The 22,827-nt window shown below is 41.6% G+C and overlaps 1 protein-coding gene across 1 annotated transcript; it reads left to right on the forward strand.

The window, feature by feature from the left end:
* The first annotated feature begins 349 nt into the window (after positions 1-349).
* Positions 350-4,280, forward strand: LOC147861045 (uncharacterized). The gene is made up of 8 exons (XM_087323181.1): positions 350-550; positions 1,120-1,301; positions 1,422-1,677; positions 2,043-2,195; positions 2,295-2,345; positions 2,481-2,682; positions 3,183-3,511; positions 3,728-4,280. Exons 1-8 carry the CDS (start codon positions 449-451, stop codon positions 4,007-4,009), a joined length of 1,557 nt encoding a protein of 518 aa, XP_087179307.1. The 5' UTR covers positions 350-448; the 3' UTR covers positions 4,010-4,280.
* The last annotated feature ends 18,547 nt before the right edge of the window (positions 4,281-22,827 follow it).

Consider the following 22,827-nt stretch of genomic DNA (forward strand, 5'->3'; position numbering starts at 1 on the left):
GGATGGCTGGCTGTAAGGTGGTGTGTGGATTTGATGGATCCTCAGTTTTCAGATGTGTGAACACACAATACATACATACACACACACGCACACAAAGGTTTGCACAAATTTGATGAATCAATGGAAAGCTTCAAATTTTGATATAATGGAGAAAAATGGGGCAAAAAGAAAGAAAGAAAGAAAAGGAAAGGAAAAAAGAAGGTAAGAAATGGAGGGGCGTGATAGAGAGAAATTGGGAGAGAAGGAGATTTAGGAGATAGAAGGCAGGAAGAAAGGAAGAAAGGGAAGGAGCAGGCAAATTTCTAACTGTCGTCCCTGCAGAGATAGAGATTATCGTCATCAAAATTATCATGATATTCGCCACCACAGTGGGATCGCATCAGACTGGCTTTGCCTTAAATAAACTACTATAATCAATCGAACGGATTGCAGATTTGGATTCATCACCATGGCTGCCACCACCCGCTCAATCCTCCATGTTCTCGAGACATTCCAAAAAGCCAGGATCACTTTCGTGCAAACCGTCGCCGATTTGGCAACTAAACCCCAGGTAATAAATACTAAATACCAAATCATGGATTTTGATTATTTCTGGCGGCATTCATCCATTCGATTCTTTCTTTCGAGTGTTCTGCCTTCAGCCTTTTCCTTTTTTGTCCTTACGATTTCATGTTTCTTACAATTTCTTTCTTTTCGGTAGTCGATTTGGCAACTAAACCTCAGGTAATAAATACTAAATACCAAATCATGGATTTTGATTATGTCTGGCGGCATTCATCCATTCGATTCCATTCGATTCTTTCTTTCGAGTGTTCCGCCTTCAGCCTTTTCCTTTTTTTCCTTACGATTTCATGTTTCTTACTAGTTCTTTCCTTTCGGTAGTCGATTTTGCAACTAAACCTGAGGTAATAAATTCCAAATACCAAATCATGGATTTGATTATTTTCTGGCTGCATTCATTCATTCGATTCGATTCAATTCGATTCTTTCGTCTATGTTCCGCCTTAAGCCGTTTCCGTTTCCTGCTTTTTTGTCCATGAATTTCCCTGCTTTTTGGGGGGATTTTTAGGTTTTTCATGTTTCTTACTATCTCTTTCTTTTCTGGTTTGGTTTCTGTAGAATGTGGACGTGCTTTTCCAGAGTGGGGTGATGGATCTTCTGAGGCCTTTGCTGTTGGATACTGTGCCACAAATCCAACAGACAGCAGCCCTGGGCTTAGCGAGGCTCGCGAACTACAGTGAAGAGCTTGCACAAGCCGTGGTCTCCCACAGCATTCTTCCGCAACTCATCTCATCGTTGAAGTAAGCAAGCAACTGTGTAATAAACCCACCTATGGTTTTAGTCATACCACATATTGCCTTCATGATGATGATGCATACGAAATCTTGGATTGATGTTAACTGTGGGTCCACATTTCATAGGCCCACACAAAATCGGTACAATAAGAAGGCGGCGGCATCCGTGCTCAAAGCTGTGGCCAGGCACACCATGGATCTCGCACAAGCTGTAGTCGATTCAGGTTCTCTTGAGAACTTAGTGCTATGCCTCGAAGAATTTGATCCGATAGTTAAAGAAACTGCTGTGTCGGCTCTCGGACAGATCGCGAGACATTCCGGCAAGCTCGCACAGGCTGTTACGGATGCGGGTTCTATCCCATTCTTAGTCCTGTCTGTTCAGGTTTTTACCTCTGGCAGGATTGCACTTTCCTTGTTACATAATTAACCTATTCAACATGATTTATTAACAAAGAAAATATAGAAGATGAGAGGCTGCATATACTTGAACCTGAGACTGAACCAATGGCTAATTGATGCATTCCATACTATACTATACTCATACAGTGGGTCCATTGTGCACAATACCGATGCCAGACCCACCAAAAAATGGACTCGTGAAGAGTGCCCCTCTGGTAGTTGGACATTAGTTCAAATTAGATACATGAAATTTGCAGCTTCTTAGACTGAAAACTAAAATATATAATATTGATAAGAGAAACATATGCGAATAGCTTTTGCAAATTAAGGAAATAATCTTCCTGCTAGGAACCAGAATTGTCTCTTCGACGAGCTGCAGCACTTACATTGGCGGAAATAGCAAAACATGCTCCAGAACTTGCTCAAATAGTGGTTGATGCGAAAACTGTGCCTTTGATTGCACCACTCGTGACACATTCCGACGCAAAACTCAAAAGACAGGTTTCGAAGCTAGCATTATAGATTAGATATTAGTTCTTCTATTGGATTGAATGATGAATATATCGCAATATGAAATATTTTTTGATTTTGGTGTAATAGGTTTGCTATTGCTTGAGCTCAATTGCAAAACACACCGTTGAACTAGCAGAGGTGAATTGCCATCTTCTATAATATCGATGCCCAGTGACCATTAAACTCTATTCTACACATTAATCTTCATGAATTTGAAGTAATCCATATGTTACGAAGATGTTTAAATTTCTTTCTTTGAGCTTAATTGGCTAGGTGGTTGTAGCCGCTGATGTATTTCCAAAGATCTTCTTGGCCCTCAAAGATATTGATCCGCAAGTACGGAGAAATGCAGCAATAGTGGTGAGAGAAGTATGTAAGCATAATGTACTACTTGCTCAGGTAGTTGTGAGCAATGGTGGTGCTGCGGCACTTGTTGAAAATGTGGCAGATACGTGTGGAAGTGAGAGATTGCCCGGTAACCAACTTCTCGATTCTAAAATACATTGGTTTCCCATCTTGCATTGATTGTTTGTCATAGATATGCAAAATCATGGCATTTATAAGTGTTTCAGAGCCCAAAGAATTCCTTTTAGTGAAATTTCCACCCATTGATTGACATTGTGCCAATTGAATGATGGAATAATATATTACACAAATATGTGCATAAAATCACTTAACACATAAGTAATCATGGATTGGTGAAGATTATTAACATGGTGATATCACACATGTAAGACGGCGTGATCATGCATTCAATTGTTTATCAAATGTTATGGCAATCAAGGCTGAATAGACGATTGCTAAACAGTCATGTAACCAGCTGATGTAACTAGAGAGATTGAATAGACAAAGTTGCATTATAACATTGGGCATTTTGCACCATAAGAGGATATAGCAGCTTAGTAATCATGATTGGTCACTGATGATGGGTTACAATGTCCATATGAAAACATGGTGTACGATCAATGCATGTAGGAGTGATGGCCATTGGGTACATTGCGGCGTTGGATGAGGCGCTAGCAAGCGTATTGATTGCATCAAATGGGATAGCGCCACTTGTAGACGTGCTTTGCAACGAGCAAGAAGATCATATAAAGAGTGCGAGTGCGTGGTCATTAGGGCAGATGGGGCGTCACAGCCCCATCCATGCCACGGCTTTGGCGGAGTCTTCTGCTCTCCCACACATTGTATCTGCCTTCCTCTCTCCCACTGCTAGTGAAGACCTCCAAAACAAGTGCAAGCGTGCTCTCAAAGCCATCATCGAGCACCTGACACACTTCCCATCTCTTGATGCTTTGCTCCAAGTAAGTAAAAAGAAACCCCAACGTGTGAAGATTGCTATTATCAAAGTTTGCATAAACCTTCAAGATTCATCGACGGGAAAAATTTAACGCTTGATTGTTGACCATTAAAACACCCTTGGCTAAACTCTTTAAGCATTATATTGATCAAAATTGGCAAGCATATTCAAGTTTAATGGCTTACTGTGAATTCATATTATAACACTTGATATTCCTCAGGGGCCAAGACTTCCTGATAGCACACTGAAGTCAGTGCTAGCACAACTGGCCAAAGTGTTGCCTAGTGATGCCGAGGCTCGCACCAAATTCGTGACTTCAGGTGGGTTTGAGAAACTGCAAAAATTGCTCCCATTGGAGCCTGGTAGCGAGCTCAAGGAACACATCGACAAGATCAACACTTGCTACCCGATCGAGATTGTTCATTACTACTCTCCTGGATACTCAGAAACCCTCCTCCAAAAGCTTACAGGATCCAAAGCCTCCACAATTGCAGCTGCGTAACCAGCATCATCGTCGTCATTGACGGACTGGAGAATGTGTGGAAGTTTGAGGGGGGATTAAATTCATGTCACACTATTTATGTCAAATACAATCATTTCCTTCACGAATGCTAAAAACAATGTGGAGTGATTGAAAATCTATTTGGGTTCAGGGACAGTGTTTGCAGCTAGTATGAATGTGCTGACACAAGAGTCTTTAACAAAGAAAAAATGTCCATATAAAACATTCTATCATCAACGTCATGGAATCAAATTCCATAACATTAAAATTCTGAGGGGAGTCCAACATCTATCATGAACGAATGTAGAGATGCTCAAATCCTAGGAACGTAGCCTTCTTTTTCTGTTTTAGGTTGATTTGAACCTAAGTTAGTTACAATTAACTTGTCAAATTCATAGCTCACTAACTGTACCACCGTCCACATAAATTTGGATGGTTCTAAATCTGAATTTAACCAACAAGAGTAAAACATTTGGATTAAGATATACAACCATACTTGTTACAAATTACATACTAATAACTATAACAAGATTCTAGTGCCTAGTAAATACTAGGAGTCACAAAGGGCTAGGTTCAAGCCTAAACCGAGCAATTAAACCGTTTTTAAATGGTTTGGCAGATTGGTAGTTCCTTTCGGTGTCGGTCAGGCTTGAGCTTCGTAAACTTGTTTGAGCTTGGTTTGGCAAAGCTGAAGCCGAACTGAACCAGATATGTGACTAAACTGGTTAACCCTTAACCAGTTTAGGAACCGGTTTGGACAAAGTGTTTATCCTTAACCGGTTTGTAAACCGGTTTGGTTTGGACAAGGCCGAACCGCCTAAGCCGAAACCGAACCATTGCCGATTCCTAGTAAATTATACTACATAGGAATGTGTAGCATTTGTTTCTACAAAAGCCTCATAAGGGTCTAGTAATCGTACTAGGATAAAATATTTCCATATTGAATTGGGGAGGATACTTGAAGTTCTCGAAGAGTGCACATTGTGTGCTTGTAGGCAAAAGAAATTTCAGAGGTGCTTGAGCAGCCATGGGTGGCCCTAAACTTCTACAACCTTTGGTCTCTTGGAGAACGAGCAACCCGTGGCTCTTTTTAGAATACTAGTTCTTTTTTGTACTTGAAAAAGCAACATAACTATGAGTTGATAAGCAAGGGTTTGATCGAGTGTTAAGAGTCTATTACTAATGAATAGACCCTAGTAAAGTAAAAAGAAGGAAAATAGATTGGATAGAAGAACCCGTTCCACCCGACCACCCCCGAGCTATGATCTAGACATAGCCAACCTACCACCGACGTCCCATACCGCCGAATATTAGGATGACTAATACCTTGGAAGAGATAAACACAATCATCGAGATAAAAGCCTAGCCTGCACCACCGGTGTCTAAGACAACAACCTTCCGACGTAATGTCCTTATGAGGGTAGCTAAGCCTCATATTTATACCTTTTCCTAGGCCCCTTGAATAGATGTGCCTTTCTAAAAGGCTCTCCATTCATTGGTTGTGCAAATCATAATTGTGCATGCACCTATCATTCCTTCTATCTAATCACATTAGTCCCCTTTTTAACATTAGTGAACATACCCTTCACTTATGTAAATATTAGTGACCTACCCTCACCCACGTTATGTGTACATAACATCAAGCATGAGTATTTACATATGTAATGTTGTTGCTTGCCATCCCACGATAGTTGACAATAAAGAACTAGCAAATTGCCGTTGTGACATGTTTCCTTTGGACAATAAACAATTACCAAACTAGTAATTAGTGACCTATCATGAGCAAGTGTCATTAGTACAAAGATGCTAGTCATCAACCATGGAAACATGTTGCCTCTAGTGATCAACAACATGTTCTTAAGCTACTTTTTCACACCCTCAGTACGTTTGTTGGTTTCCCTCCACACATGCTCGTTGTAGGTTCTTGTTGGCATTGCATTGTGTCGTAGAGGTCGCATACATAGGCTTGAGAACCTCTCCTTTGTTGTTAATATGTTTGCAGTAATGAAGGTGGACTGAGGTCGGAATCATAGAGTTAGAAAATGGGTTTGGTGGTCTCTCAGCTTGATCATGCAATCAAATTGGCACAAAAGTTGTGAAAAAAGGAACGGGTTGTGCCATTAACATTTCACATTTCAAATGCACACATGCAACTTCGTGACAATGTATTGTTCCATAATAGAGTTTCCTTTGTGGAATTGAACCAAGGAAGATGGGTTTGATTGTGGAGTTGTGGATTACAATATATTGTTCTTAATTACCAGGATCATTTGTATGTAAGTGTCAACTTTCTGGGGATATTCTATCAAGTTCACTTTTGTGTCCTTGCATCTACATCACTTTCATAGTTCTGAGTGGGTAATTGTATTCAAGTCACTAAGCCTATTTGTATATCTATGTATAATTGTGAAATGTACTTATATCATTGTTTGCATTCTGAACAAGTATGTGCACATGTTTGTGCACACACATATATATGTCAGTGGGGGAATATGTATACACATATGAGTAGGTTTATATATGTACATGTGCAAATGTTTGTGTAAAGAATATATATATTTAAAACTGGTTATATGTTTAAGTATGTGTGTGCAATGTGTTTCTGTATGTATATTCATATGGGTATGTGTAGTTATGCGTGCTTATGTATACATATTTGTATATGTGGGATATATTTATAAATAAATAAAAGGTAAAGTGTGAAGGGGTAAAATGTGTGTATATTATGAAATAGTCTAGTTCTTCATTCAAAAACTTGTTCCTTCCATTTCAATGTTTACACTTAGTTGGATGGTTATGTATGATAATTATTGGTTAGTTATAGGCGGTTCATGGTTAGTTATAGGTGATTCTTGGTGTTGGTGTAACGACCTTAACTAGACTATAGATAAAGTTACCATCGTTGGTTCTACTACCTATGATTAAGGTTATCTTAGCTAGAGTGAAATTAAGATGGATTGTCGTAAATAATACCATAATGTGTGTGTGTGTGTGTGTGTTTATGTGAATTTATAGAAGCATATATCTTTGTGTATGTGTATGTGTTTTTGTTCATGTATGTGTATGTGTATGTGTGAAGGTGAGAAAGGTCGCAAGAAAGAAGAAAGAAAGATATATTAATGTCTTCTAAGACCAAAATTGGCCTTGACACAATTGGTTTACAACAAAATGGGGTGTGTACCCAATCATCAAAAATAAAAAATAAAACTTAGATAAAAGAGTTCTAGTATTGTACAAAATGTGCTATGGTTTAACATATTCTATAAAGGAAATGACTTTGTGCTAGTCCTAGTTTCATTTCCATCCAAGTCTCTCAAAAAGGAGCAGGAGGTCAAAGGGTTTCAATGTGGGTGTGGCCTCTGGTTCCAATGTAAAAGGTACTCCAACCATTGCTTCTAGGCGGTGTAACTCAAGTTCCCTTATCTTCTTAATTGCTTCTACACCACAAGTTTCTTTGAGGCTTGACATCCTAGGGCATTTGGTTGTTCTTTAGTTTTCTGCTTCAGCAAGGGAGAGGCCGAGTATTGCAAGTGTGTCCACATTCATCGACTCCCCATGTCTGTTACCGGCCGGCAAAGGAGTCCAGAGTGGGAAACGGAGAGTTAATTAAGTAGTAGGAATGTGGTTGTAATTAAGCTATGAGTGTGGATGGACGGACCGGAAACGGTATGCCGTTCCGGATCCGGACCGATCCCGAACAGGTGCGGATGGCACCGTTTTGTAATACAGACCGGAAACCTATTTAAAGGCCCGGATACAATGTAATAGTTAACGGTTAATTAATGAAAGCTTAAGCATTGTTATCTCTCTGTGTTAATTGTCGTTCTGTCTTAATTGTTATATCTTACGCGTGTTATGAAAGACGATCCTAATAAGTAACTTAATTAAGTCAGATTAAGCGTTGAAGTCTAATCCGGTTGCCGTAACACCCTTTGGTGAAGTGTCTCCCATAGACACCCTGTGTTAGGCCATTGTCCGGCCCGAAGAGTTAACACAGTTTTTGGCGACCACGATTCCTGTTTTTGCAGCGAACGACGTCACGGATGGATGTCTAGATCAACGCACGACCTGGTTACAGATCGAACTCGACGCCTTACCGAAAGGAAAAGGAGACGCGAGGCTTTCCAGCAAGCGGCGCAGGAAATTAGAGTGGATCGCTCGTTTTCCAACGTAATCTGGAGAGTAGCGGAGGACTCCCTCTGGTTACAGCAAACATCGCACCCGGACGATGGCAACAGCTGTTGGCCTCTAAGGCCACTAAGGGAAAGGCGGCGGATGCAGAACAGGCGGCAGCAGGAAGTGGTAGCCGGAAGCGCCCAACGGAGGCGCAGGAGGAACCACCGGCACGGCCCGTAAAAGTCACACTCCGCCGACCGGTGAATCTAGAAGCGGACCCCTTGGCGGCAAAACTCAATGCCGGAGCTCAGGAGGAGGAAATAGAGGAGGAGCCTACGAAGCACCTCCAACGATGGTCGTCGACAAGGACCGTTGAGACAGTCGGGAAACGTTCGGACCCTCAGACGGAGGGAACACCGGCTCCCCATACTGAGACTCCCACGCCAAGGAAGGAACCGGAACCGGTGCATATGGCATCGGAAACAGAAGCCCCGGCACCACCGGAAACACCGACAAGTCCCATCCTGCCAGAGCCAGAAAGGGCAATGCAGCCTCCCTTGGTCAGCCAAGAAGAAGCGCAAGGGGAACCAGGACAACAGGATGGTCCACGGGCAGAAACGGAACTGCAACTCGGCGCAACCAGGCGGGACCACTCCTCTACAAGTGAGCCCATCTGTCAAACCTCCGTGCAAGTACAACAAGGCACCGGTAGCCTGTGGCTCCGGTGGATAGGCGAACAGATTGCCGGAGCAGTGGGGTATATTGAGGCGGAAGAAAGAGCGCAAAGCGAACGGTTGCTCGTCAAAGCGAATTAAAGAAGACTGCTGAGAACCTCCGACGGGCAGAGGAGAGCCTCCGGAAAGGCCATCAAGCGTACGACCGGCTAAAGGAGGAGAAAGACAAAGTGCTGCAGGAAAAGGACAAGCTGCGGAAAATGGCGGAAACAGAGATTGAACGGCTAAAGGAAGAGCTCCACCAGCAGAAGGACCGCGAGGACCGGGCCCGTCATCAGATCAACGCACGGCTCAAGCAAAAGACGGATGATTTTGAGCACCTGCACCGGGACTACAAACGGCTAGAAGCGGAGCATAAAGAACGGATGACCGAGCTCCAGCAGGCAGTTGATCAGGCCGCGACGGCGATCGCCGACGAACGGGCGGAAAATACAAGACGCTTGGACGAGGTGGAGAAGGTCTGGATGGAACTCCAGAGGCAGCAGCAGGAAGACAAAGAGAGAGCGTCAACAGTATTGCAGAAATTACAAAGCACATATCAAAGGCAATTGACGCATTACAAGGTGCAGGCAGAGGACAACGTCAAAATCATCAAACAACTGAAGGAGGAACGGCAAGCGGCGGAAACCAAATCGCAATTGGGAACGAGCCGGATTCAGTCCATCCTCCGGGCATGGCTGAATCAGACAAAACACTTGATTGATGAAAGCTCCGTAAAATGGTGGACAAAGTGGGCACAAAATGCGGCGGAACTCCAGTTGCTACGGGCGGATGTGGCAAACCGGCGGAAGGAAGGAGATGATTGTTATACGTTGACTTCCGAGGACTTCACCGCCATACGGGACGAGCTGGCCGACGACTTCCAAGTCCTGGCAGATGAACAGCTGGTGCAGGTCAGGCAGCTCGTAGCCCAGCTGGACGATGATAGGTTGGACGCTCAAATCCAGTTTGAAAGCTACAAGCGGTCCCGGGTGCGGGAAGAAAAAGCACGAGAAGCGGCAACGGTTAACCTTAGTGATGAGGAACCGTCGCCGGCTGAGGACCAGCCAGGAACCAGTCAACCGGAGACCACTACGACGCAGGGAGCAATGACGGAGACGCCGGTGTCAGAGCCACAAACGGAGGAGCAACCGCAACAACCACCAACGGACCCGCCGCAGCAGACAGCAACAGAGCAACAACAACAACAACAACAACAACAACAACAACAACAACAACCACTTCCAGATGAACCATTGGAGCCTCTCGAACAAAGCATTCTGGACATTTTAGACGAAGAATAGCAAGGGTCGGTTGTGGATTCGACATACAAGGTACTGTCCCGCGGGCGTGCCATGTGTTACCGGCCGGCAAAGGAGTCCAGAGTGGGAAACGGAGAGTTAATTAAGTAGTAGGAATGTGGTTGTAATTAAGCTATGAGTGTGGACGGACGGACCGGAAACGGTATGCCGTTCCGGATCAGGACCGATCCCGAACAGGTGCGGATGGCACCGTTTTGTAATACAGACCGGAAACCTATTTAAAGGCCCGGATACAATGTAATAGTTAGCTGTTAATTAATGAAAGCTTAAGCGTTGTTATCTCTCTGTGTTAATTGCCGTTCTGTCTTAATTGTTATATCTTACGCGTGTTATGAAAGACGATCCTAATAAGTAACTTAATTAAGTCGAATTAAGCGTTGAAGTCTAATCCGGTTGCCGTAACACCCTTTGGTGAAGTGTCTCCCGTAGACACCCTGTGTTAGGCCATTGTCCGGCCCGAAGAGTTAACAATGTCCTTGAAAAATTTCATTAGTTACATGTTGGTGAACATTAGAAAGGTTATGGTTAACATTTTGTAGCTTATTCTCTCTATGTTGTTTTATGTCTAAGATATATCTACCTAGTTTCTTTATATCTGGGGTAGTTAATAGTTTGGAGAGGGTGGGAGAGTGTCCTAGTATGTCTTGGTATTTTTCCCTTATCTCGGAATAAGTTTGACGCTTGCATGTAAAGTAATACTCATCCTCGGCTTGTAGATGAGAAGTCGGCAGACAGTCAGTACAGCCAGATCACTTCCTTCTCTGCTTCTGATGCTACATGTTCCATCATGAAGGATTCGAACTTCTTGTAACATTGGCGTGAAGCATGTTTCAGACCATACAAGCTTTTCTTCAGTCGACACACCAAGTTCTCTTTCCCTTTCTCTACAAAGCCTTTGGGCTGTTGCATGTAAATCTCTTCATCCAGCTCCCCATGCAAGAATGTTGTTTTGACAGCCAACTATTCAATCTCCATGTCCATACTAGCAGTATTAGAGATCTAGGTACTAAAGTAAGCTTAAGATAAGGATAAACAAATGATAGATAGAAAGGAGAAAGAGAAAGAAGGGTGTCGATCCACCCGACCACCCCCGAGCGAAGGGATCGAGACGAACTCGAGCCTCGATCGGCGTCCCATACCACCGCCGTGGCGTCGAGTCGTACCTGGTGCTGGCACGCTCGCTACAAGAGTTGGCCCACCACAAGAGCAGAGTCTCGATGTAGTCAAAAGATGATCAAATGAGGGTAGCTAGGCCTCTTATTTATAGCGATACCCAAGGCCCCTAGGCAAGTTCACACTTGACCTAATGGGTTGTCTCAATCCCGAGGATTAGAAGTAATCCTCCACTTCTTTACACTCTCGTTTAACCCTCACACTTATCCATGTGTATAGAATACTACGGTAAATTCTCACCACGGGATATTAAATGGTCATGCTTGTAACATACTCCCCCTCTTTAAAACATTGCACTCTTGCAATGGAAAGTTAGGGAAATTAGTTCTGAGAGTATTTTCGCGTTCCCATGTGGCATCTTTTATTGATTTATCCATCCATTTTATTTTAAATTCTTGGATTTCTTTAGTACGTAATTTTTTTGTTTTAACATCAAGAATTCTTTCTGGTACATGTGGTTTAGAAGATAATTCTTTAGAAGTAACCAGAGTTTCAGTTGTAATTGTATTGTCGTCAAAACCTAGAAGTTCTTTTAGACGACTCACATGAAAGACTAGATGAATTCCAACACCATCGGGAAGAGCGAGACGATAGGCTGATGACCCAATGCGTTTGAGGACTGTAAAAGGTCCACAAAACCGTGGGGCTAACTTAGCGCACTTACCCGTAGACAATGTCTTAGAATTGTGAGGTACATGTAAAAATACCTTCTGTCCAGGGTTGAATACACGAGGTTGCCTATGATGATCGACATAAAAACGAGCTCTATCTTGAGCTGTTTTTATATTATCTCGTGCAATATGCAACATATCTTGCATATCCCGAAGAAAGTTTTGCGTACTTCGCAACTCATCATGATGTATATTAACATCAATCGGGGCTCGTAGTTGAAAACCATACATCAACATAAAAGGACTATATCCCATCGACGTATGCTTGGAGTTGTTATAAGCAAACTCCAAATTTGGGAGATAACGTTCCCATTTTTTTGGTTTTGCACCAACATATGCTCGAAGCATGTGCTCAATAATTTGATTTACTCGTTCTGTCTGTCCATCAGATTGAGGATGATCCGTGGAGCTCATGCTCAACGTAGTTTCTAACTTCTTAAAGACTTGCATCCAGAAGTCACTAGTAAACTTTGGATCTCGATCACTCACGATATCCATCGGTAACCCATAAAAATGAAACAATTTGTCAACGAATTGGTAAGCCAATTCAGGAGCTGTACCGTGGTTTTAGTAGCAATAAATCTGGCCATTTTAGTTAGTCGATCAACTACAACCCAGATGGCATCATGACCTTTTTGGGTGCGAGGAAGGCTAACAATAAAATCCATGGATATACTTTCCCACTTATTATTGGGAATGTCCAAGGGATGTAAAAGTCCTGCGGCTTTAAGTCGCTCGGCTTTGTTAACCTGACACTGGTGACATTTAGTCACATAGCTATGTATGTCAGGATGCATCTTAGGCCAATAAAATTGAGTGGAGATAAGAACGAGTGTACGATGTATTCCAGGGTGCCTTGCTGAGGGTGCATCATGGCATTAAAAAAGAATCCTCTTTTGGAACTCGGGTAAATCTGGAACACAAGCCTTCCCATTACGGTATAGCAAACCGTTAGCAATGTGGAAGTATTCCTTCAAGGATGTGATGGTATCTGTTCTAGACTCAACTCTTGCCCAGTATTTTGCAAAATAACGATCATCAGGATACTTTCCTCGAAGGTGATCATAAAGATCTGATATTATTTCAGTGAAGCTAAGCATGTTAACTTCACGGATGCGACTTAGTGCATCAGCGATAGTGTTCATGGAGCCTTTACGATATCGTATGGAAAAATCAAAGTTCTGGATGAGATCAACCCATCATGCCTTACGACCTTTCAGGTCTTGTTGGTCACAAAAATATTTCAAGGACTCGTGGTCCGTAGTTACCACAAAGCGATTTCCATAAAGATAATGGCGCCATGTTTTGAGCACATGTATAACTGCAAATAATTCCTTTTTTTGAACGGTATACCGACATTGAGCAGAATCAAGTTTCTTACTCTCGAATGCTATTGGTTTACCATCTTGATACAAGACAACACCTATAGCATAATCGCTTGCATCGGTTTCAACCTCAAAAGGTTTTGAAGGATCAGGTAAAAGAAACAAAGGAGCCTTGCAAACCAGGTCCTTGAGTTCCTTAAAGGTGAGGTCTAGTGTAGCATTCCACACAATAGGTTTTGTAGACTTACACATTTGACCTTTTAAAAGATCAGTAAACGGTGTCGTCAATTGGGAGTAATTACGAAGAGACTTTCGCAAAAACCCGACAAAACCAAGGAATGATCGAACTTCTCGAATATTCCGAAGAGTGGGCCAAAGCTTGATTTTCTCAATGCGAGAAGGATCAATTTCAACTCCTCGTTTGGTTATGAGATGTCCAAGATAAGTAATTGATTTCTTGAAGAACTCACATTTTGAGATCTTCGCATAAAATTGTTTGTCACGCAATGTTTGTAAAACAAAGCGGACATGTCTAGCATGTTCTTGTAATGTACGGCTATAAACTAAAATATCATCCAAGAAAATAACGACAAATTTTTCAAGTTGTTCTCGGAAAATGTCATTCATTTCTTGTTGAAAAGTAACCGGAGCATTGGTCAAACCAAAAGGCATAACCAAAAACTCGTAATGGCCATAGCGCGTACGAAATGTCGTTTTAGGAACATTGTCCTCACTTATTTGTATTTGATGGTACCCAGTACGGAGATCAAGTTTCGTAAAATACCGAGCTCCCTGGAGACGATCAATTAGATTGTCAGCCCGGGGCAATGGGTACGAATTCTTGATCGTCACTTTATTCAAGTGTCGGTAATTAATACACATACGCCATGTGCCCTCTTTCTTTTTAACCAAGAGAACTGGTGCACCCCATGGAGATTTACTATAACGTATATAACCCATTCGTAAATAGTCCTTAAGTTGCTTAGATACCTCATCTTCTTCGGATCGACTTAAGCGATACGGAGGTATACTTATTGGTGCAACACCAGGTACAATATCTATACGATGGTCTATATTACGTTTAGGAGGTAACCCATCAGGTAGTTCACTTGGAAAAACATCATGAAAATCATTTAAGATTTCATCAAGTTGTTGTTGTTCAAAATATGTTAATTGAACCGAGACATTATCGATATTGTAAACGTGAATGTCCGGATCAAGTACACAATAAAATAACGTAGAACAAGACAACTCGGATATTGATGGACACGAGGAAACAATCGAGAGGGATTGTTTTTTTACACATTGAATAAAATGTGTACAATCGTTTAGTACAAAAGAAATGGAATGGCGAACCCAATCAATAAATAAAGAAGAGTTTTTATTATAAAACCAGGGATAACCCAGTATTACATCGGTGGTACAAAGATTCATTACATGGAAGTCTACTTCCTCTATATAAGTATCAATAGAAATTCCTAATGAATGAATCGCCCCGTTGATGTATTGTACTCTTCCATCAGCCAAGTGCACCGTGTAGGTGTGATCACTTATGGTGGGTTGGATTCCCCATATCTAAACCAAACGATCATTCACAAAATTGTGTGAGCTTCCCGAATCAAATAAAAATTGTACAGGAGATCCATTGATATACCCATTTGCACGTAGTAAATCATTGGGACCCAATACATAGTGAGGGAAAGAACATTGACAATTACTTAAATGATGTGTATAGACCTGAAGGACATTAGAAATCTGACCTTTATGGTCTACAGCTTTAGCTTTGTTGTTGTGCTCTTTCCGTTGGAGCTTTCGACATTGATCTTTTGTGTGACCCTTCTTTTTGCAGAATATGCAAAAAGGATGTTGTCGCTTACAATCGCGATCCAGGAATTCGTTGGGTGTCTTGCGTTTCCCAACAAATTGCGACTGCTTAGTCCCAGGCGCTTCGTTGGGTTTGTTGTGGTTCTTCTTCGAAGTGCGTTGATAGCGAAGAACTATTTCAACGGCCTCTTCGAAGGATTTTGGATCCTTATCGTGCACTATCCAGTGATAGTCCGAATTGGGGATGCCATTGACAAAACAAGCTATCAACCAATTGTCCCCTTCTAGACCCGATTTTTGGATTTGGGTTCTAGCATGGTGAACATAGTCTTCTAGCGAGGAAAATTTCCTGCTAGAGAGGTTCATTAAAGCTTCTGCTACCTCGGTTCGAGAGGGAGGTTGCCGAAATTGGCCCTTAAAAACCGTGACAAAATCTGTCCAGGTATCGGGCAATTTCCCCATAGTATGGAGCCCATGCCACCAGGCGGCGGCCTTACCCCCGAGTTCTCGGCCGACATATGCAATCTTCGTACTATCTGGCGTGGGATAGAGCTCAAAATGAGACTCCTATCGTCCCAGCCATGTGCAGATTGCCTCTTCGGTTCTTTCCTTTTTGTCTCCCGTAAATGGCTTAACGACAAACGATGGTTCACCTTGTCGCTCATCAGGTCTATTAATCTCACATTGTACACTAATGACACGTGCCTCAAGAGCACTTTGATATTGCCGAAGTTCGGTTATCTGTTGAGCGGTGAAACTAAGGTATTGGGTTATTTGTGCCAAATACATCTCAGTGGACATTTGTCCAGGAGGATTCCCTTGAGTTCCTTCCGCTTGAGCGGATGACATCGGGTCGTTAATTTGAGCCATTAAAGATTATTTCTGGAAAAGAAATAGGATAAGGTCAGAGAGATAGTCATAACATCATGTCATGATGTAAACATATCATGGGCAAACATTAATCGATATCATGATCTCACGTCAATACCCCTCTAGACGTATGAGATGAGGTTCAAGATCAGGTGACTATGGTAACACAAAGGTGTTTTAAAAACCATGGGGGTGACAATTTAATGTCTTTCCCTGATCTCTATATCGATTTTTTCATGGCGGCCCCCCGAGGCTCAACCATGTATGTTCCCGTCATGAATAGTTTATACACGAAAAAAAATGTTAACAATAAACTATGTTTCAGTGCCCACATATGTGGTTTCGGCTCTTTAAGTCCTATTACGAGGACCCCGAGGTGCACTTAGACCTTAAGTCTAAACATGTGTTATAGTCATATGTATCAAGGATGTTGTATGGTCTTGGTCATATTTGAACTCGAGACCTCGAGAACAAATACATTAAACACTTGAGCCAACCAAGTAAGTTGATCTTCTCGAATGCTTAATGTTTGATGCGTATAAGAGATATGCGAGGCAATTGATCATATATGTTTTTTTTTTAAAAGAACATATATTTCAAAGGTCCTTATTTCGCCCTCATTTACCAAAACTATGTTGGTACGTTACCTAACCTCAAGTCTCGTAATTACGATGGCATACGCCAAATTGCAACCTAATGGTCAAGCCAAATGAGCCTTCGTTTCGTAGTAGGCCCACGTGGCCCATCACATGGTCACGTCATTTCTCGTAAGAACGAGCTCATGGTGGCATCGTATCCATGTAACGAGGGAGGGATGTTGGATACGTGTGTCATTGGAGCGACCTCACTTGAAGTGGGTCAAGCCCTATGTACTCAACATCATTATGGCTATAGGCGTTTTAGATAATCAATTAAAGACCACTACAACATCATTGACTTAATGAAAAAAAATGACATATAAACTAAACACATGATTAGATGGGAGAAGAGAGAATAGAAAAAAAATTATGGAAAGAGTTACCAAAGTTCTTTGTTGATCGTTGTCTGGATCAAGGCCGACCGCACATCGATCGATCACCATCAATCAAAAGACAAATGAAAAACAAAGAAACATTAGTACATAAATCTGATACCAAATATTAGAGATCTAGGTACTAAAGTAAGCTTAAGATAAGGATAAACAAATGATAGATAGAAAGGAGAAAGAGAAAGAAGGGTGCTGATCCACCCGACCACCCCTGAGAGAAGGGATCAAGACGGACTCGAGCCTCGATCGGCATCCCATACCACCGCCGTGGCGTCGAGTCATACCTGGTGTTGGCGCGCTCGCTACAAGAGTTGACCCACCACAAGAGCAGAGTCTCGATGTAGTCAAAAGATGATCAAATGAGGGTAGCTAGGCCTCTTATTTATAGCGACACCCAAGGCCCCCAAGCAAGTTCACACTTGACCTAATGGGTTGTCTCAATCCCGAGGATTAAAAGTAATCCTCCCCTTCTTTACACTCTCGCTTAACCCTCACACTTATCCATGTGTATAGAATACTACGGTAAATTCTCACCACGGGATATTAAATGGTCATGCCCGTAACAAGCAGCTATGCTCAGAAAAGTTCTGATGGATGTCATCTTTACGAATGGTGCGAAAATCTCGTCGAATTCGACAACCTTTTTCTATTGGAATCCCTTCATCACAATGTGGGCTTTATATCTAGGTTTGTTGTCAGCTTCTCTAGTCTTCCTGAGTGGTCTCTTACCTTTCGGTAACTCAACCAGGTAGTAGGTGTAATTTTTGTGCAAGGAGTCCATCTCGATTTGCATTGCACTCTACCATTTCTCCTTGTGCTCATCAATCATGGCCTCATCATAGCACTCAGGTTCACCTTCATCAGTCAAGAGGTTGTATTGACTGACATTTGTAGTCGATGCTCTTCATTCTCTCAGTAGGTATCTCCTTCCACCCATTATCGGCTCCAGTTCGGATGCCTCTGCCGACTCTTCTCTTGGCTCAAGTTCATATGTGTTGATCAGTCATTGAGGGTTAGCTTGATCTGACTCGTATTCCTCGATCGACTTTAATAGGTTTTCCAACTCCTACTCATCTATATTGGTCGGTTGCTCCGAGTTGACTGACTCGGATTCGGCTGTTCCGACTAGTTGCCTCAGATAGCTGACTGTGTCGGTTCACTTGGCCATAAGTTGGTAGTAGTGGGAGTTGACTAGGAAGTCAATTCCAACTTCTGTTGCTTCCGATCCTCAATCGTCTTGTCTTCCAAGAAGACTACGTGTCAACTCCTCACTACTTTCTTATCGACTAAGTCCCACAACCTGTAGCCAAACTCTTCCTCCGAGTATCCCATGAATATGCATGGTTTCAACTTGTTGTCGAGCTTCGACATCTAATCCTTAGCCACATGCAAATACCCTAAACATCCGAACACCCTCAAGTGTCGGTGTGAGACATCCTTGCCTGTCCACACCCTTTGTGGGACATCACCTTTCAATGGTACTGAGGGAAACTTGTTTATCAGATAAACAATTGTATACATCGCTTCAACCCAAAATGGGTTTGGTAGTTTAGCATGAGAGCGTGATCCTTACTCTCTCCATGATCGTTTGATTCATCCTCTCTGCAAGTCCGTTGTCGTGAAAATCCGTCACTATGTGTCATGATATGACCATAGAACGTAATATTCGTGTTCGTGCAAGCATTCAAGTGTTTGGAAACGAACACGTTTGAAATGGGAAAAATACGTGGTCCTTTTTTTTCCATTTATTGTTATTACAATTTAGCTCACCCTAGTGGTAAGGAGTCATGCTATTGTTGTCTATGTCTTGGGTTCGATTCTCAATTTTCTCATCTCTTTCTCTCTCATTAGTACCATGTCATAGCAAAAATTTATGTTAATGTTATAATAGTTATTTTATTTTATTTTTTTATTATTAGAACTAAGCACAACCTAGTGGTAAATTGTTGTGCTACTATTACTTGTGCCTTGGGTTCAATTCCCAACTTTCTCATATCCTCTTGCCTCTTGTTAGTGTCATGGAAAAATTTTATGTTAGATTTTATGTTAGTGTCATGTTCCTTTTTCTTTCTTTCTTTCTTTCTTTCTTTCTTTGTTATTAGAAATTAGGTCACCCTAGTGATAAGCTGTTATGCTACTACTACCTATGTCATGTTTTCTTCATATTCTCGAATATACATTTTATGTGTTTTTGATCGTTTCTGTCTTTCTTTCTTTGTTATTAGAAATTAGGTCACCCTAGTGGTAAGTTGTTATGCTACTACTGCCTATGCCATGTTTTCTTCATATTCTCGAATATATATTTTATGAGTTTTTGAATGTTTGATTATAATCTCTATAGTTTATACTCATTTTTTTGTAAAGTTCTAAAGTGAGGATGATAGTTTGATTATAATCTCTATAGTTTATACTCATTTTTTTGTAAAGTTCTAAAGTGAGGATGATAGAGATGTTTTGATTCACATCCCAAAAGTATGCATGTGATACAATGCAAATATTGCAACCATACTTATGTTGGTGGTTCACAATGGATTAGAGTCCACTTATTGCAACCTTTTGTTACATGGGTCTAGCTCTTGACCATTAGACTATATGTTGTAATACAAAGGATATTTTTCATTTAAATTTTACTATAGAAAATTGATGTATATTCCAAATTTCTCTGGAACATTCTAGAAACTTCAAGATTACTCCTGAGAACACTATAAAAGGAGGCACAAGGCATTATTTCAAACCAAATCGGTTCAACGCCAGTCTTAAGCCTCCTAGCTACTATTGTATATTCTATTAACATAATATATATCTTTTGTTATCATCAGTCCCCCCCCCCCCCCCCCCCCCCCCCTTCTCTCTCTCTCACTCTTTCCTTCTCTCGAGAGTTCTACACCTCCCTTAGTACAAATCCTCATCTTTTAGTACTAATTCCTTCTTTGTCTTAGTACTGTTCTTGACAGTACTTCTTTGCCTTAGTACTATTCCTGATAGTTTGAACCGATTTTTAGTCTCCTTCCTTCTCTTCCTTATCTTCTTACTTCTCGCTCCCTTCATACTAATCTCGTATTCCTCTTTTCTCTCATCCTATGGCCACTATTAGCGCTCAAGAATATCAATCCATTTTCTCGGAGTTGCAATGCTTGAAAGAGAAGTTTCTTGCATTGGAACAAGAAAATCAACGACAATTGGGGGAGCTTCAACAAATCTCCTTAGAGAAGTAGCAGACGCAACAACAACATGGGGAACTAGCGTTACGCGTGCAACAACTCGAAGCAACCATAGTAGCGATGCAAAAACAAGGACCCAATACGCAAGGGATTCATAAAGAACCCAAGATCGTCCTTCCCATGAAATTCGATGAAACGCGATTGTAGTTTAGAGGACTCCTTAATAAAGCACGATTAGTCATTCAAATGCATCCTTCCTGATATCCCACCGATGCATCATGAGTGGGTTTTGTAGGCACGTTGTTAGTGGCTCAACTTTGGCATGTTTCGCTCCATTGTTAGAAAAGGAATCTCCTTTACTAAACAATTTTGAAGAGTTTTTAAGTGAGTTTAAAGCCTATTTTGGAGATACTGACACCATAAGGACAACGATCAACAAAATTCGACGATTACGTCAAGGTGATTGTCCAGCCTCCGCATACACTGCACATTTCCACATACTCGCCTCTGATATCCACTGGGATGACCAAGCACTAATGGAGAAATTTCATTATGGTCTACGTAACGATGTCAAGGATTAACTCTTGATATTCCCCAAAAAATCAAAGTCATTGACAGAAGCAATCAGTCATGCGGTGAGATGTGACAACTGTCTTTTCGAACGACGTTCAGAAAGTCAGTTCCAGATGCCAAGGGCAAGATCAGAGCCCACCTACGCCTCAGTGGTAGCAAAACCTTTTCCAAGGGAGTCATATAATACGTCTCTAGTGAATACTCCAATTCCAATGGAAATTCACACTACACGTCGTCGCAAACCATTACCGGAAGAAGAAAAGGAGCGACACCGAGCAAATCAACTATGTCTTTATTGCGGTGGACCAAGGCATATTGCAGTGAACTGTCCCCATAGGCCAAGAAGACAGGTAAACCAAATAGTTGCTAGTTCTAATTGTACTAAACACGAGTCTATTTCAGTAGGAATATTTGATAGTCCTAATAATACTAATAGCCCAAATCTATCGAACAAATTAGATGTCCTTAGTCAGTTAGAAGAAGAGTTAAACGATTAAGTACAACCAAAATATGAGTTGTTTGGTTGGACAACCCTAGATCTGTGCAGCCCATTAGTGGTTCCATTCCCTCTAAGCAAGTTAGCAATGTGTTCTTAGCCCAAGTTACAGTTAGTACTAAAAGTACCTCTCTAGTAAATGTCTTAGCAGTCCTAGATTCCGGAGCTAATTCTTGCTTCATGGATAGGAATTTTGCCCAAGCTCATCAGATATCACTAAGAAAACTCCCGTGTCCAGCCTCTATAGTAGTCATTGATGGTCGTCCCATTGCTTTCGGAAATATCATAGAAGAGTCAAAGCCCGTTAATATTGTTCTAGATAATTTAGCGTGTGTAGTATCCTTTAATATAATTAGTATCCCAGAACATCCCATTGTTTTGGGGTTACCATGTTTCGAATTACATAACCCAGACATAGATTCGAGAACATGAGAAATCCGGTATCGACAAACCCGAGGAACTACTGATAAGATTGCAACCATTTCACTACATCAGTTGCGTGAGGAAGGACGTAAGGAAGAAATGTTTCTATTCATAGTATCAGTAAAACCCTCCAACACCACTAAAGCAGAGTTCACCGTTCAACTTCCAGAGAAGTATCGTCATTATGCCGATGTGTTCAATAAAGTACAAGCCAATATGCTTCCTCACCATCAACCGTATGATTGCCCCATCGATTTATAACTAGGAAAAGAGCCACCATGGGGACCAATCTACAATTTGTCACCAACCGAGCTAGAAGTCCTTCAAACCTATATAGAGGAGAATTTGGCAAATGGTTTCATTCAACATTCGAAATCTCTTGCCGGCGCACCCATTTTCTTCATCAAGAAAATGGATTGATCACTTCGTCTCGTCGTAGATTACCATGGCTTGAATAAGGTCACCATCAGGAATAGGTGTGCACTTCCCCTTATCTCAAGTATTTTAGAACGGATCAATGGTGCAAGGTTCTTCACAAAGGTCGACTTACGAGGAGCATATAACCTCGTACGGATCCGACCAAGAGATGAATGGAAGACCGCATTTCGCACTAGATATGGGCACTTCGAGTATACAGTCATGCCATTCAGCCTCACTAATGCGCCAACAGTATTCCAGCACATGACAAATGATATATTCCAAAATCTCTTGGATGTTTGTTTGATCATCTATTTGGATGATCTACTAGTTTATTCGAAGACCCAAGAAGAGCATGATTCTCATGTACTATTAGTACTAAAACAACTTTGAGAACATGGTCTTTATACAAACCTAGAAAAATGTAGTTTCGGGTGCAACCAGGTGGAATTTCTAGGCTATGTCATCTCCTCGGAAGGCATCCCCATGGATCTAGCTAAGGTCAAAATGATGGTAGAGTGGCAGACTCCATGTTCGTTGCGAGATGTGCAATGTTCTTCAAGCTTTGCCAATTTTTACTGCAAGTTTATACAGGATTACTCAAAGCTTGTTCTGCCTCTCACACAGCTTACCAAGAAGGGACAATTGTTCATTTGGTCTAAAGAAGCAGACATGGCTTTTGAGCATCTTAAGAAGGCATTTACATT

This window comes from Azolla caroliniana, unplaced genomic scaffold (assembly GCF_043228905.1).
Source record: "Azolla caroliniana isolate FFs.n. ecotype wild unplaced genomic scaffold, voAzoCaro1.0.p SCAF_8, whole genome shotgun sequence".
NCBI classification, from domain to species: Eukaryota; Viridiplantae; Streptophyta; class Polypodiopsida; order Salviniales; family Salviniaceae; genus Azolla; species Azolla caroliniana.